The sequence below is a fragment of the Chelonoidis abingdonii genome, chromosome 1, assembly GCF_003597395.2.
Source record: "Chelonoidis abingdonii isolate Lonesome George chromosome 1, CheloAbing_2.0, whole genome shotgun sequence".
NCBI lineage: Eukaryota > Metazoa > Chordata > Testudines > Testudinidae > Chelonoidis > Chelonoidis abingdonii.
In genome coordinates, this window is record NC_133769.1 from 25,601,276 (window position 1) to 25,619,135 (window position 17,860).

General features: G+C 41.6%; 1 protein-coding gene across 2 annotated transcripts in view; it reads right to left on the reverse strand.

Annotated features, from left to right (window-relative positions):
• RSBN1L (round spermatid basic protein 1 like) overlaps positions 1-17,860 on the reverse strand; it is a 109,796-nt gene that overhangs the window by 6,029 nt on the left and 85,907 nt on the right. For both annotated transcript variants that reach the window (XM_075064500.1, XM_075064498.1), the window contains one exon: positions 16,931-17,098. In XM_075064500.1, coding sequence (XP_074920601.1) covers positions 16,931-17,098 — 168 coding nt within the window. The remainder of the gene's footprint in view (positions 1-16,930; positions 17,099-17,860) is intronic.

Sequence of the window (17,860 nt, forward strand, 5' to 3'; positions counted from 1 at the left end):
TTCATGGGGTCCCTCACAAACTGGAGACGGTTACTGTGGGTTTGTCTTTAGTATAGCTTATGTACATACTCCACAAACTGAGCGTGTGAGCTTGTTCGAGAATCTGGAATGAGCCTATGTTGTGAAAACTGAAATGCTCATAATAGCACATGCATGTGAATGGACACATTGTGCTAAAATTAAATTAGCCCAGAGGGTCTCAAACTGGGGGTAGGGACCCCCTTAGGGGGTCATGAGGTTATTACTGGGGGTCACGAGCTGTCAGTCTCCACCTCACACCCTGCTTTGCCTCCAGCATTTATAATAGTGTTTAATATATAAAAAGTGTTTTTAATTTATAAGGGTGAGGTCACACTCAGAGGTTTGCTATGCGAAAGAGGTCCCCAATACAAAAGTTTGAAAACCACTGAATTAATCCCTCTGGAGCCTCAGGGAATGCAGGGGAGAGGGGGTCTCCCTTGGTAGGGTTGGGAAGGAGGTAGGTGGTATAGGATATTGTTCTTCTCATGTGATCCCTCCCCCACCGCTCTCTTGGCTCTATCACTGTTAATTTAAAGTGGCTAATTTTAAATGAAGCTACCTCCTCTGACATGAATCTCCCTATGGCACTGAAATTAAATGTAGACTATAATTTGGCATTTGAGAAGTGAATGGGATAATAGACGTAAGGGAAAAGATAACAGCTTGGCTCTTTGTGTTAAATAGCTGTCTGCAAGCCTCAAACTGCTGAATGAGCTTTAGGGTAGGGAAGGCTGAGCCTCCCCAAACAGCCTGGCCCTGCCCCCATCCAACCCCCACCCACTTCCTGCCCCCCAACTGCCTCCCTCAGAATCCCCGACCCATTCTACTCCTTGTCCCCTGACTGTCCCCCAGAGACCCCTCCAACCACCACCCTGGGACCCACCCTACACAAACCCCTCCTCTTCCCTGTCCCCTGGCTGCCCCCACCCCTATCCATCCCACCCGTTGAGTCCTGACAGACCCTCAGAATGCCCATGATCCAACCCCCCATTCCCCATCCCGACTGCCCCTCCCAAACCTCTGCCCCCTATCCAACCTCCCCAGCCCCCTTACCATGCTGAGTACCCCCACCTCCCTCTCTCCCAGAGCCTCAGCATGCGACGTCCAGGAGCTGCCTTGGCCCCGGGACAGCACTGCAGGAGCATGGCTCTGGCAAGACTGGAGCTCGCAGCCCCGCCCCCTTACCATGCAGCTCTGAGCCGGAGGAGCTCAGGCCCCGCCTGAGCCATGCCACTTTAGCTCTGTCCGGGGCTGCTCCTGGACACAGGGTGCTGAGGTGCCGGGGAATGGGGGAAGGCAGAGGCGGGGCCAGGAAGAGCCTCTGACATACTCAATGGGCCCTTGTGGGGCCCGTGGGAAATTGCCCCACTTGCGCCCCCCCCTCCCCCATGGGCGGCCCTGAATGCAAGCCATATGAGCAAAGGCTGAAAGAAATGGATATATTTTGTTTGAAAAAGAGGAGATTAAGGGGAAACATGATAGTGGTCTCTGGATAACCTGAAAGGCTTCCATAAGAAAGATGGAGAAAAACTGTTTTCTCTTGGCACCGAGGGCAGGACTAAAGGGGCAACAGGTTCAAACTACAGCACAGCAGATTTAGAGTAAATCTCAGGAAAAACTTCCTAACCCTATGAACAGTATGACTATGGAACAAACGGCCTTCACTGGAGGTTTTCAAAGAGAGACTGGATAGCCATCTGTTTTCGATGGTTTAGACACAACAAATCCTGAATCTTGGTAAGGAATTAGACTAGACTAGATGACTATTGTGGCCCCTTCTAACCCTCTGATTCTATGATTCTGATTTGAAAGAAATGCAATTATATACATGTATTAAAAATAAAAAGAGCAACTGCCTGTGGCTCTGACACTTTAGACTCTTTAAATATACAAGAACTGAAAAGCACCTACAAGCATCCTTCAATCAAAACAGCCCAATTACAATAACTAACCTATTAATATTTTAGAACTGAGTTATGTTCTGACCCTTTGAAACCTCTAATTATTACAAGTTAGTCAGTCAAAATAAAGTGTCATCTCCATTTTCAGATACAAATGAAGTTACCCTTTTTATCCCTCACTCCTGAGCATCACAAACTTCAGAGTGAAATGAAAAAGTGATACTGTTTTTGCATTATTTAAAAATTCAGACAACTCAATGCTAAGGTTCCCACAGTGGCCTTAAACTTTATCTTGTTGCTTTATGCATTCACATGATCTCATTATACAACTACTCAAACTGGACAATCTGCAATTCAAAGCATCAACTGTTTCTCTTTCTAAAACCTTTCAAAATGCTCCGTAGATTTATTTATTACTAAATAAGTTTTGTGTTCATGTAATGAGACATCTGCTACAATGTGTGTGCACACGCCCCCACACATGAAACAGGGCAGAATTAATTTTAGTGTGAATTTTAACTCAATTTTCTGACTTGTGATTTAGCTCAACTTTAACGTTTCATCAAAAAGATTGATGTTTTCTTTTATAAAGTATAAAAATTATAAAAACCACATACCTAAGTAATTTCATTAGAGAAAAGTACAAAAAGATTTAAAAGAAGAGAATCCTTTATAGAAAGCTGATTTCAGTCTTTAATCATTTTTCTAATAATGTCGTAATTTCTATAGGCCATGACACCTATAGTTAAGGGGTCTGCAAATATTAAAAGGTTGAAAATCACTGCTCTAGAGTCAGAGAGGTGTTTTTTGGTGTATATATACCCTGCAAAGTAAGCCAGTGCTTCAGCTCAGGCTCAAGCCTAATCCACTTGCATCTACACTGCTGACTCAGGACTTGGACCCTGCAGAGCTGGAAGTTCTGAGCTCGAGTTAAGCCAGGACCCAGGGTCCGAGCCTTGTTGCTTTGCAGTGCAGATGCTGTCTGGTTGACTTAGGTCCCAGGAATCAGTCAGACATATCCCACAATTCCATGGGACAACTTCCTTAGTCCTTTCTATCCAAACAAGCTCTACTGAAAATGGAAGTCCCAATCCTTCCTCCCCCGCCCCCCTTCTCCCACCCCCAATTTCCAAAAGGCAGCAGCTCAGGTCAGTGTTAATCCATTCTCTTCTGATCACTGATTTGCAAGCGCAATATCAGAGAGCCTCCTGGGTTTGCAATGGAGAGCAAACTGATCAAGCCTTTTGCAAAGCAAGCTGCTTCCTGGTAACATGCAGGATGGGCAGTAAAGTTTTCCCACAATGTACCACAGTCCTAGGGCTAGAGCAGCCACATTTTGAGAGTGGGGGTGGGAGGGAAACGCTAGGGATTCAGATGTGGTTACTTTGACTAAGGTCTGTGCACTGCAGGTTTGAGCAAGGGTTAGCAAACTCTTAACAAAGGGTTAAAATACAACATAGACGCTCAAATCCAGGGTTCTCTAACACAGGTCAGTTGACTCGAGTCCCACCAATCCTGGGCTTACATTGCAATGTAGACATACCCTTACTGTCCCTGTGAAAAATCCATCCAAGCCCACCACGTTATAAATTTTGAAAATCCCACAGACGACCTCAATTCTGGCATTTCCTAATCTTTGAGTGCTTGACTTTGCAATATTAACATTCTTTAATGCAGTTTTTTGTGTATGTAATTATTTTGTTGTTGCTGGGTTAATATATCTGGGAGAAATGACAAGTCTGTTTATTTATTTGTGAGTTTTAAAAAGTTTGTCAAGGTTGCCTAGATAATTGGATGGGTGCTTTTTAATAATTCACATATATCCAAATAAATAAGTCAAACAATGGAATAAATCTAAAAACATTATAGATGGCTTGCAAAATAAAAAAAATAGGATTTTTGTACTTTTTTTGTTCTTGATGTATAATGAAGCTATGGAAGTTTAATGTTCTGTCTCTTCCCTCCCAAAAAGTATTTTTTTTACTGCCTCTTCAGAAATTCTGATCTTGCCTACCTTGAAAGACACCATGATGACTGAATAACTAGTGAAATCTGAAGACTGAAAGCTGAATAACTTAAAGGCAAAGAAATTTCTTGGGCTGTTTTAAGTTATTTTCATTAACATTTACAATTCTAATACCTAATGAACACCTGGGAGAAAGGATATCTTTGTTAAAGATTCAAATACTCCTATCATTTCAGCTAAATATGAAGAGTTCACAAATTCCAAGAAATCCTTTCACACTAGGGAAGCCTAGACAAGCTGACATTTTTTAAATGAAAAATCATACAAAATAAGAAGTCAAACTAGATAATCATAAGAATCACTTCTGGACTTAAAAATCCAGAATGAATATTCTTCTATTATCTTACCAAGCAGTCAACGCCATTGCCATCTTGCCACCTGAACATTACCAGTTGTTGTATAAGGATAATTTAGAAACAAGTCAACACAGCTAATACCCAAGTTCCCTCTGGCAAAAAATACATAGCTTGAGATGTACTGGACAGGAAGCAGAAAGGTACCAAAGACAACAGTGGATGAAGGGTTATTCTTTTTGATCATTCTATTTCAGAAAAGAATTACACTGAGGACATTGGAATCCCAAGACAGTACATTACCTAGGATATTTTGTCACTCTGGGTAAAGGTACATTTCTTCCTCTCCCACAAAGTTGCATACATACAATGCTACCCCGATATAAAGCAACGCGGATATAACACGGTAAAGCAGCACTCCAGGGAGGTGGGGCTGTGCACTCCAGTGGATCAAAGCAAGTTCGATATAACGCAGTTTCACCTATAACACAGTAAGATTTTTTGGCTCCAGAGAACAGCGTTATATCGAGGTAGAGGTGTACTTGCCTTCTTTCCCTGATAGAAGCTTAAAGATGACCTGCAAAAATATTTTAAATAAATTGGAATTGTAAGTTTCTTCTTTTGTTTCATGACACCTTAAGGTGGCCTGAAGGGTATTTTTGTGCATTTTTTTGTTTAAACATTAGAAATAACAGGAACATAAAATTTGGACTTCTGCTGAACAATCACTGGGCATCATATATGTCAACATGGAACAAAAGCAACTTATGTACAACAAAAATGATCAAACTGTGAAATGCCTGTCACACCGTAACTGACAGAAAATGCTTCTTAGCTATAAAAACAGTTATTAAGGATGTTTATTCACTGGGAATAAACAATTTAAAAAGAAAACTGGAAGAACAAATTCCATCACTGTGTGCAATGTATGGATGACCAGGATTCCTGGCTGCACAGCAGCCTGTCTGGCTTCCAAGTTCTAGAGGCAGCAGGATAGATAAAGACTGATGATAAATAAACAAATCTATTTAAAATTAAATTTGAAATCATGACAACCTATGTCAGGGCCTAAACTTACTATAATTATTAAAATAATTTAAAGTAAATAAAAAATATGCTGCATCAATGACCTCTACTCAAAGTTTAAGAAGTTAAAGGGTGCTGCTTTTTAAACTATATACAGAGCTTGGAGAAAACATCTTCTGAGGTCAACTCAAGCTTTATAAACGTATTACAATGTCATGTACTGTATTAAGTTACTAAAACATATTCAGTGTTCATAATGAGGGAATGGGTGGTATTTACCTTTTTTCAAGTGTCTGTACTTTCAGCTTCTGTTGTGGAGAAAAGCTTTAGCCTTAATTATTTTTGACTTCAGCTTATCTAGCAGGTGTAGAGAGAATATTCTCTTTATTTGGACTAGCTATTCAAAGCTGAGAAACCAACAGGGAGTTGAAAAAGCAAGAAAGCTAGTTTTACTCTTCCATCTATGAATAAAAACAGGTGTACTGTAACTGTAGTTCTTTGTGATGTGTGTGCAAACATCTATTATATTCTGAAGGGTGCATGCCCAGCACACTGCAGCTTTGGAGAATTTTGCTTACCTGTACCCCTGGGAACTGAACTCGCACTCTCTGGTCCTCATAGCCCCTTCCATGGCTATTTAAGGGTGGCACCACCCTCCCCTCAGTTTCTTCGCACCAGAATCTTAAGATGGGAGACTCCAATGCAGAGAGGATGGATCCTGGAATAAACCTCTGCACTCATATCTTGAACAATTGTTACAGTGCAGATAAATCATTTTTTCCTTTTTCAAGCAGTTGCATTCCACTCAGATGACTCAAGTAATTAATGGAAGCGTAGCTCAGAGTCTTCTTAAATAACTGCAAGAACTGCCTGTCCAAATTCTGTGTTCGATCTAGATGTTGTCGTAATAGCATAATGCTTAGTAAAAATGTGTGTGGAAGACCAGGTAATGGCCATGCAAAAGTCCAATATAGAAAAGTCACTGAGAAGCACAACAAAAGGCGCTTGATCCCCTGTCAAATGAGCCACCAGTCTCCGTGGTCATGGAGGTGTGGTCTGAGTTACCCCATATGCTGTGGTAATCCATCTGGAAACAGTGTGTGCAGAAGCCACCAAGGAATAAAGTCTCTTCATCTGCATTTGAGACAGGCTTAGGGAAAAAAATACAGGTAACTATATGGTTTGGTTAAGGTGAAATTGTGACACCACTTCAGACAAAAAACTTAGGCCACCTGGCCTTTGAAAAACTAATCATATACAGACGCTGTGCCATGAAGGCCTGCAGATCAGTAGCTCTCCTTGTAGGAGTTAAGGCAACAAGAAAAGCTGTCTTTTGGCACAGTAGATACACAGGAAGTGGCTAGGGGCTCAAACAGAGGACCCACGAGGGCAGCCAATACAGTATCAAGGTCCTGCAAAGGACTCTTTTCTTTTACAAGTGGAAAGAGCTGGACTACATCTTTCAGAAATCTAACTACAATGGAACTGAAAAATACCAACTTCCCTTGGATCAGAGGATGAAATATTAAGATCATAGCTAAGTGGACCCTCAACAAACTGAGCGACAGACTTGAGAACTTAAGATGCAATAGGTAATCCAAAATGACTTGAATACATACGAGCATTGGCTGAATTCCCCACCCAAAGACTAAACCAAAAACACTTCCCACTTAGTCAAATAGGTAGCCGTAGTAGAACGTTTTCTACTATTAAGCAGGACTTGCTGCACTGCTTGCGAATATTGTTTCTGCTCATTTATCCATGCAGCATACATGCCATCAGATACAGACTGCTCAGCATTGGATACCATATCTGACTATGGCATTGTGTCAGCAGGTCAGGAATGAGGAAAACAGATCTGAGAAGTCAGATTGTAAAGGTTGGAAAACTAACACTGTCTCGGTCAAGCTGGTGAAATGAGTATCATCTTGGCATGATCTAGCTTCAGCATGAGAATCATCTAGGAAATGAGTGGGAGGGGGAAGTGTGGGGAGGAAGACATACATCAGTGCCAATCCAATTCAAATGGAAGGGTCCGCTAATAAGGCTGCACTGAAACCTGCTCAGGAGCAAAAACTGATTGCACTTCTTGTCTTTCATTGCAAATAGGTCCATCACTGGAATGCCCCATTCCTTCAAAATGGACCTCAGCATGCTACTCTTCTGAGATTCTGGGAAAAGTTCCTTCTGAACTGATCAGCCAAGTGACACTGGGCACCTGGCAAGTAAGCAGCTGTAAGAATGATATCTTCCCTGATACACAATTGCCAAAACTTCATTGCTTCCTGACAAAGATGGCTGGAGTGCGCTTCTCCATGCTTGTTCACATAATATATTGCGGTGAGGATATGAACCACTGTGCCCTTGATCTATGTCCAAAAGGCATGGCACGCATTGCAAATGGCTTGAAGCTCCAGGATGTTTATATGAAGAGACACCTCCTGTTCTGTACACAAACAAAAAGTTTCATTGTTTCCAGATGTTCCCACCAACCTATTGTGTAGGATGGTCAAAAGGATCACCTTCACAAGCACTGATCTGATTTGTCAATCATTGCAGGGTCTCCAGAGTTGCTGGTGGCACTCACACAAGGCTGTCCAAAGACTGACAACTCAGGTGATAGGCAACTTCAACCAAAATTGAAGAGGACAAAGGCACAATCTTGTACACTGGAGTACGTAAGTGCATGGAGTCATATGGCCTAGTAATACAGTTGGCAACCCCCCAGTATTGTCCTGGAGTATCCAGGAATTAAAGATTAATCTTTAATTAGATTATGTCATATGATGAAATTTCCAGGAATTTGTCCAACCAAAGTTGGCAAACCTACCTAGTAACCTCAGGCACACATGGACCATAGCTGAAGCGGGAGACTGAAGGTAGAGATAAGCGATGAACTGTTCTGAATTGCTCTTGATGGAGAAAGGCTCTCACACTCGTAGAGTTTAGTAGGGTCCAGTGACCTTGATTTTTTTGTGCTGGAATTAAATGTCAATTTTTCTTCGATCAAAATCAGCTCCAGATCTAACTTGAGCTGGACATGATGGAGGAGATGATCTTCTGATTTGCCCCTGATTTGCCCCTCATTAGCCAATCATCTAAGTACAGGAACACACAGGCTTGGAGATCAAAAGTAGCAATAGAATCCCTGTCCTCAGTACTGACAGGGAACTTTCTCTATGGCTTCCAAAGCACAGAAAGTCTGGATCTGCTGAATGAACAGGGACTCACGAGAGTTGTCCCTGAAAAGGCATGAGAGAGGTGGGTGGGAAAGAGGTATGGACAGGAATTGGATGGCATAACCTGACCTCACAGTGCTTAGGACCAAGCTTGTGATTAAGTATTGCTTCGCAAAGCACTGGACAAAAGCAGGAGAGGCTGTCCCCAAACAAAGGAGATATGGTTGAGAAGAATCTCACCTAGAATGATGTCCTCGCTAGGAGAGTCAAATTACCTTTGCTTGCACAAAGCTGATGGAGAATGGTCTGGTTGTTGAAATTAGGATGAGAAGGGCCTCTCTTTTGCGACTTACATCTCTTCCTGGAGAAGTCCTGCTCTCTATCTCGATAAACCAATTGCTGGAAATACAGTTGGGAATGTAGTCGGTAACGTTGCTACTGTTATTGCTGACTCCCCAAGTGACATCTCTATCGCTGGGATATACACTCCAAATGAACCTAAAGTAGTTTGACAGTCTTTTTTTTCCCCCAAAGCGTGTAATGTCTCTCCAATTTTCTCTGAAAACAAAAACTAAACCCTCAATTGGTAAACCCTCCATGCTTTGTTGGGCCTCAGGGTCTATGCCAGAGTTCCATAACCCCAAAGCTCTTCTCATTATTACAGCTAAGACCATAATAACGGAGGCATCTGCAATATCTAGTGCTGACTGTAGAGATGTCTTAGTGATTAAACAACCTTCCTCGATGAAAACATTAAGCTCTTCTCTGGAGGATTCTGGTAATTTATCTGTAAATTTGTACATAGTCTCCCAATTTACAAATCATACTTTGACAGTGCCTGCCAATTACTGATGAACATTCATAAAGTGAGGTTGAATATATTTTTCTTCCCATTAAATCTAACCTTTTAGACTGTGTCTTTCAGCACTGACTTAAATCTCCCTTCACTATCTGTCTCATTTACGGCCATGACAACCAGAGAGTTAAGGGCTGGATGTGAGAAGCAGCACTCAAAATCCTGCATAGGGACATAATACCATTTGTCAGCGCACTTCGCTGTGGGCAGTAAGAAAAGAAGGTATGCCAAAGTGCTTCATTTATAGGAAGAACTACCCTCTGGAACTAAACATTGGAGAATATCTACTCATGTATGGGTACAGTCCTGAAAGCCCAAAGTTGTGTTCATTCACCTTAGAAGATCTTGATACGATTTAAAATTCTCAGGCACAGGACGGGAGGAACCTGGTAAAGCTGAACTGTCCTATGAACAAGATGAAGAGGAAAGTGAGGGCCAATGGAATCTGCTGTGATTCTGCTTACTCCTGCTCAGATGAATCAGCTTAGGAGCACAATCTCAGTATCCATCTCCAGTCTTGTTGGGTCAGGAGGTGAGACAGGAAGAGGGTTTGATGATCATGCTCTGGAATAAGTGCATGAATGCCATGGAGGAAATAGACATGGCACTGGGAGCCAGTAGGAACTAGGCTATGAACCCCTCTCTCTATTACAAGAATGGTACCGATCCTGGTACCAATGATGATCCCCCAAAGATCTTGAAGATTTTCGAGATTAGTATCTGAATGAAGAAAAAGTGGAAGCTGACTCTGAACTTGAATGCAAGAAACTCTCCAAACAATCCAAAGGGAATGGAAGAGCAATGCCTGGTGGAGCCATCATGTCCCGAATGACTCATCGGCACAGTATATGGGCACAGAAGAAGGCAGAGCAGTCAGTGCCTTGAGCATTAGCAGTGTCATTAAGGCAGCACTAACACTCAATACCGAATAGACATCAGTATCAAAGTAGAGGCCAGTATTGCATTTGTAGCTCCAGCTGTATCAGGTCTGTAGAAGCCAACATTGTCTCTGAGGATCAAAGATGGAATCAGTATATAAGTGTTCCCTCAGTGCCAACAATGAGAGTAGTCTTGTCTCTGCAGCCTGATTTTTAAATGGTGCCAGAGACAACACTTGCAACAGCCTGTATTCTGAGGCAACCAACCCAGATGGTCCAAGGATCACAGAAGATACTGCCACAGCTGAAGACTCCTGTATCACAGCTAAGTCCAACACAGAGAGGCAGAGTAAATCTGCAGGTGCTTGAAAAACCTGTGGAGTCAGTATGGTCAGTGTCGAGACCCATGTTGTTGATAACAGATTCAACAGCTGCTCTACTAATGGTACCAAGTTGACAATGCGGTGCTGGAATGATCTCACCATGACACAGGAGAGTGGGTAAAGTGCCCTGCTCTATCCTGTGTACTCAAGGAAACCTGGTTGTGGCCAGCACCCCACTTAGAAAAGGTGGAAGAATCTCCTCAAACCTTAGAGCGACTGTGGTCAGTTTTATGAGTCTTCTCTATCAGGTGATGAGAAGAAGGATAAGAGTTTCTTCTTCTCCTTGAAGAAAAGTCAGAGCCTCAGCAGCACCAAAGGCCTCTGAGAGGCTAGACAATCTGACCCTGGAAATGCACTGGACCTCATGGCTTGCTCTATCAAGGGCTGCTTTAGGCGTAAGTCTCTACTTACCGTGTCCTCTTTGTGAACGACCTGCACATAAGAGTATTTAAATATGCCCCTTCCTCAGCCACAATAAGCAATGAGTATGGGGACCAATATTGGGTATCGCTACCCCACGAGACATGCTTCTTGCAGCTTGGAGAAGGCACTGCACCAGGAAAAAACCAAAACTATTAATCTAGCTAACTGAACACTAAGGGTATTACTACTGACTATATACAAAATCCTCCCAGAAAACTGAGTTAACACCACAAGTGAGAGGTAAATACCACACAGAATGCTCCAGTTCAAGCCAGGAAGGAACTGAGGGAGTTGATATCGCATTGGACTTAAATAGTCTTGGGAAGGACTACAAGGGCCAAAGGGTGCAAGCACCAACCCAATGTGTACTGCTAAGCAAAGTTCTCCAGCTTTGGTTTGCTGGGCACGTGCACACCTGAGTGGAATAGATGTCTGCAGACACATGAAGAAGAGCAGGATATCTACTAATTCTAAAAACATGAAAGATCCAGAGTCAGACTTTAAAAGGTATATAGGTGCCTATAGATATAAATAGGTGCTTAGAGTGATTTTCAAACCCCCACTGGGAATTAACTTCCTAACTTGCTTAGGCACTTGTGAAAATTGCATCTATTTGTAACTTTAGGCGTCTATATACCTTTGAAAATTTGGCACATGCTATCCAGAAAAAAAAATATCAGTCAATTCATTGGCTAGAGTTAAATTTCCTTTATTTAATTAATCAGTTTTAAATGCACAAATGTTTTGATTAACTTAATTTTTTTCTTATGTATCCAATACATTTAAGGCAATTTTACTTACCCAATAAAAACTATTTTAAAATGCTGTGCATTTAATTGAATTCCAATTCCATCCAAATGCAGCTTGACACAAATCATGAGTAAAAAATTATCACTTAGTAAACAAGAAATGTGTCATTCACCATTTTCTAACAAAAAATGCAAAATTAAGAAACTTAATAAATGTATGTTGAGATATATAACTGCTTAAATGAATGTAAATAGACACAGTGAATCCTCTGTTTAGCAAAAAGTAGTATTGTAAAGACTGCAAATCATCATGTTTAATGATTATACCAACCAAAGAAAATGAACTTTTCTTTAGGAAAATAACTACAAATGCAAAACATAACTAAAATCAATAATTTAAATTAAGGTTTAATTATTTCAATTATCATAAAAATCAATAATTTAAATCAGTCCACTCTGTCTTGTAGCTTAGCTCACTGAACTCCTCCAGCATGGCATGACTTCCCACCTTCCCTGGACAGCGGGCTTGCTTTGACAGCCCTGAGGAGCCAGTAGCCCAGCGAGCAAACAAAAAAATTCCATTTTGGTTCTCCCAAAATTAACTTTTTTTCCCCCCTCCTGAAAAAAAATTCAAAATTTTTATATTTCTTTCTTTACGATTCATGACTATTTTTTTTTTTTAAACTCTAATTTTTTCAAGAGGAAAAGGCTGTTTTCCAGCCAGTTCTATTAAGGACCACCTGCCACAATGGGTCAGTATAAGAGTTCAAATTCTTGTCCTTCAGATTCAGAGCACAGACTACTACTTGAGCTGGAGGAACAAGTGTTATCCTCTATGTGGACCACTAGTTTTGGTGTGCAGCACATTTTTCCAGTTACATAACTATATGCTACACAGCAGTAGAAAAGTGGGGGTCAGGATTTCTAGGTTTTATTCCTGCCCTTAGGAGACAAGAGTTTATTTAGTGGTAAGAGCAATGGGTCCAAGTACATAGATTTAGCACATTCTGCGCCAATATGGTTGAAAGGATGAGAGCTTGGTATACATAAAGGTTTCACTCCCAATTCTGCCTCAAGTGACATTGTGCAACTTCTCAGTTAATGTGAGGGGAATGATACTTGCCTCCCTCAGAGGGAAGGGATATGAGACTGCATCTGGAACCACCCCTGCACCCTCACTGAGCTCCCTGCACTCAAACCATGACCCTAATGCCCCACTCCTGCACCATCCTGAGCCCCTACATCCAGACCCCCACGCCACTGACTCCCAACTAGCTGCACTCAGACACCACCACCCCAGTCCCACTCCCCCAGCACCCAGACCTCCTCCTCCCCCACTGAGCTCCAACCACCTTCACCTGGAAGCCCCTGCACCTGGAATCCCCCCAACGGGCCTCTGTGCATCCAGATCCACCCACACCTAGACCCCCCACTGAGCTGCCTGCACCCAGATTGTCCCACACAAAATCCTCTCACCTCACAACTGGATCCCCCCACACTGTGTCCCTCCACACTTGGATCCTGCCTGGTTAAGCCTGCCTACTGCACACCTGGTGCAGAGGGGCAGGGCCCCAGGGTGTTTCCTTGTGCTGTGTCAGGGTTGGGTGCAGACTCACCATTGAGTCCGTGTCCTGGGGATGGGGAAGCTTCAGGGTGATCTCCCACCTTTGTGCAGCCAGTGGCCTGTGCTGCCCACTGCCATGCTTGGCCTCTGCATTTATTTATTGACAAATAAAACTTGCAGAAATTTAAAATGTTGTGCATGGTTTTTAATTTTTTGGTGAAGAATGCCCTTAGGAGTGCTACAGTAGTCAATGAGGAAAGGGTGACTTTAGATCCCATGGTCTCTTGGCTTCCTGCCCTGCATACCTTCCCTTCAGTCGAAAGGTATTCTACAGGGCAGGAGCTCTTCCTCTCACCAATCACATTCCAGCTTGGCTGTACTACAGAATAGAGGATAAGCACGCACACCTAAAAAATTAGACTATTTCTACTAAAAATGGAGGTATATAGCATTATAATGCATCCAAGCAGTAGAGGCAAGCTGCAATATGTTTAAATAAAAAAAAATCATGCAATTTACATATCATTTTGTACTCTGGAATAGCATAACTATGTACTTTACTGTTCATGTTCCCCTGTCCATGCCAGATAGATGCAAGTTGAGATTTATGTGCACATAGATTTTTGCCCTTTGGGACGCAATTTTTTAAACACATAGTAAAGAGATGGCAGAAGCTGTCATCAGGACAATCCAAATCTCATGATCCCATGACCTCAGAGTGGTTTTCCTAGACCATATGAATTAGATTTTTTCAATTGCACCAAATGTGTATTTTTGTAAGTTTGAAGAAAGGTGGCAAAAGGTCATCGTAAGAATAAACATTAGTCCTATGCCTTTAAAACTTTCTTTGCTTCCACAATCACTAACTGCCCGTGCATGATTTGTATTAATCAAGATAAACGTTTCCTAACTACAACAAAAAAGACCATACATCTAATGCTCTGGGTGCCCTTGACAGTTTTTTAAAAATACACTAAAACAAACATTCTAAATTCCCAAATCAACTCAAAGACATAGTGACAACAAATATAACTAAAATTAATCACTCACCACACACAGCCCCCATCACAACTGCCTAGTTCTACCCCATACTCAACTCTTCACAGGCAAAGGAGAAAAGGTGGGCCTTTCAGCACACCCTGAACTCAGACTTCCTCCAGGGAGGAAGCAAATTTCAAAATGTTATGTCAGTAACCCCTCTCCCTACTATCCAAGGGTACTGTCTGCACATGCTGTTGGAGCAAGCTTCCAGCCCAGACAGATCTGGAATAGCAGGACTGACACTAGTGCTCTAAAAATTGCTGTATAGATAGTGCTTTGAAGTTACAATTTGGGCTCTGAAGTGTAGGGAGCAGGAGGAGGGCTTCAGAGCCCAAGTTCCAGACACAGCTGCAACTCAAAGCACTGTCTATCCAGCAAATCCTGTCAGCCCAAGTCTATTGACCTGATCTAGAAGACTCACTTCAAAATGCTATGTAGATCAACCCAAAGGGCTTCAGCTCAGGTACGTCTACTAATCCTGCCACTGAGGAATTATGTTATAAGGAAAGAGGCAAGGTCTTACACAGGTAGATCCCAGGCCTTTTAGGGCTTCTAGGTAAAAAAAAAATCAACATCTTAAAATCAATCCAGAAACCAGATGCACAGTGCAGATCAATGGTTTAACAGACTCAAGGAAGGAAACACTGCTTAATAAAGGCACTGCTGAACTCTGCATCAGTTGCAGTTTTTTAGATTGAAGCTGGCCAACGACTCTTGTGGAAAAAAAAAAAGAAGTACTGTCATTCTAAAGTGTTCCTAAGACTTCACAGCCCACAAGATACCATGCTTTAAAAAAATCACTTATTTCTAACATTTCACTTCAGCTGTGATACCTGATTAGCAAGCACCTCAAAGTTGGCTACTGCATAGATCAGGAAGCTAATGTTGATATTAAAAATGTTTAGACAGCATAAAAAGTTGGGTTCTAGCTCTGGCAGATGACTATCTACCATTAAAATGTTTAAACTGAACAAAATAAACGAAAATAGAATGACATTTTATGGTCTAATCTCTTGTCTTTCTAGGGTTATAAATCCATGCTTTATACCAATGGAATGCGGAGACTCCAGTCTTTTCAACAGTATATATTCATGATCAGTCCTCATTGTGCAGATGCTATTTCATCTAACAATCATCACTGATCCCTGAACCAAGCAGTGCTTTTTTGGAACTGGTCCAGGACTGACCATAGAATAAATTATGGACCAATGTAATTTTCGATCTGTTTGCCTTTGACAATATGTAAAGAACAAAACTCAGAGTTCACAGAGTGATCAACAACTAAAAAAATGAAAGACTGAAAAATTTTTCCATTACTTTGAAAATAAAAGTACACATATTCTGCCTAATATAAAAGAGTTTGCCATAAGTGAAATCCAACCTTCTGACAACAGAAATCCAACTTCACTAAATGCCAACTTCTAAGTGACCAATAAAGGAGACTACCACACCTATGAATGAATTAATAGAACTGTGCCAACATTTCCAAGTCAAACGTGGAATGGTCCTGAATTTGCCAGAAACTAGACTACAGGCCTTGAAGCTTAAAAAAAAAAAAAGAATGGTCCACATTTGAATGACGCGTTCTCTTCCATGGCGTGATTTTCCTTTATAAGAACTACAGAAAGTTCTGGTTCATGCACTGTTACACATATTTGACCATTCATCCAAAGAGCGGATTAATTTTTGGCCTCTGATGCAATATTCAGATTCTTGTCTCAGTAACATGCAGTCAATCTATATAAGCATCGGTGTTCTCAGTAACTAGCAGGGGCATGTACAATTTTTTATTAGTGGGAGGTTGAGAGCATTGATCAACTGTTAAACACGTAATATGGAACCACTTCAGCCAGTGCGGTGCAGCAGCACCTCCCCCAGAGCCCAGTTCCTATGACCTATTGTAACTGAGTGGGGATTTATGTAGGTATGTACAACAGCCAAATGCCAGTTCAGGAGACAGAAGTAAGAGGACCAATAAAATCCCCAATTATCACTTTTCCGGCTCAGTTGAAGAGCCAGCTGAAATGTCTCTTTTTGATTAAAACAACAAAACGGATTCTGTGAGTGGGCTGATTCCCTAGGATCATCAGTGAGAGTTTCAGCTGTTTGGGACACTAAATGATATACCATGCAACTTCACAGGTTAAACAACCACTCATCCTCGAACAGATTGTGTATGTTTGTTTTTATCCACACAGATAGAGCAAAATGTTCCCAGAAGATTCTATGTGCAGTTCAGATAAAAATGTAGGCAAGCCACTACTGTACTGGTTCACAAACATCAAGACAAGTTTGAGTGCAACAATTTACACAACTGTATTTATGAAGCTGTATTTATTGAAGCTGTTATGAAGCTTTCTCTAGTTTCCACCAAACTGCAAAGTTGTATCTACATGAGAATGTAACCAGGATACCTAACTCCTCAAGACAAAAGAAAAAAATACAGTTTATTCAATAGTTATGGCTTATTTCCAAAACATACTAGTAAGTGGATTAACATATTAGCTGATGATCCTTTTAGCAGCTATAAATGGAAATTCATGCAAGTATTTTTCAAAGGTCTAACAAGACTAAACCAATTGACACCTACCACTCTCCACAGTGCACAGCCTTTAACACTCCTACAGCAGCTGTAGTCTGTCGTTCAAAACCTTGTCCTATGTGATCTGCATGGGCTCGTGTCCTGTCTTCAAAGAGCATTTCACGGGGCTCACTAGTTCGAGGTAGGTATTGCAGGTTTTTTATTTCATTGGTAGTTCTGTTTAAAAAACAAAACAAAACTAAACTAAAAATCTAACACGTCCCCCCGCTCAAGTTTATAGTTTTCTACATTCAACAGGATCCATTTCTTCCTTCAGCATGCACATATATTGGAATAAGAACATCTTGGCCAGATTACAGGATAATTAGCGGTACAAAAGTCATTTAGGGAACATTTATGAAATGTTAAAACTAATCATATATGCATTCACATTCATTTGCTTACATTTCTACTGAACAATTTCAGTATTGTGTATTACAGCTCTGTTCCACATTTCATCACTGGGTAGAAAAAGTTTTGCATGACTACTTGTCAGAGATGTTAGAATAAAAAAAGAAAACACCACTGAGGTGGAACAGATCCTGTATGATCATTCAATGGCTAATCTAAAGCTGATAGTAAGAGACCATATCACATTAGGTGGACATCTGGGATTTTACAAACTAGGGGTCTGTTACGTGCCTGAGCGCTCTGCAAGGACGAGGCCCACACACACAGTGAGTTATTTGGCTTTAATGAAGGTAAAGTGACACACCCGCAACGGGGACCCTGGGCGTTGTTGTCTTAGGCGGGGAACCCAACACCGAAGCTCAGCTCGGCCTGGGTCGGAGTCCAAAGGCGGACCAGGAGCATACAGCTATATATACACAATACCGAGTCAGATTGCTGGTCCAGAAAGACGCATGCTGCACCTCTGGATACACGCCCAGAGGCCAATAAACATCGAAATTTCGTCCACACAACCCTAAATCCGAGTTA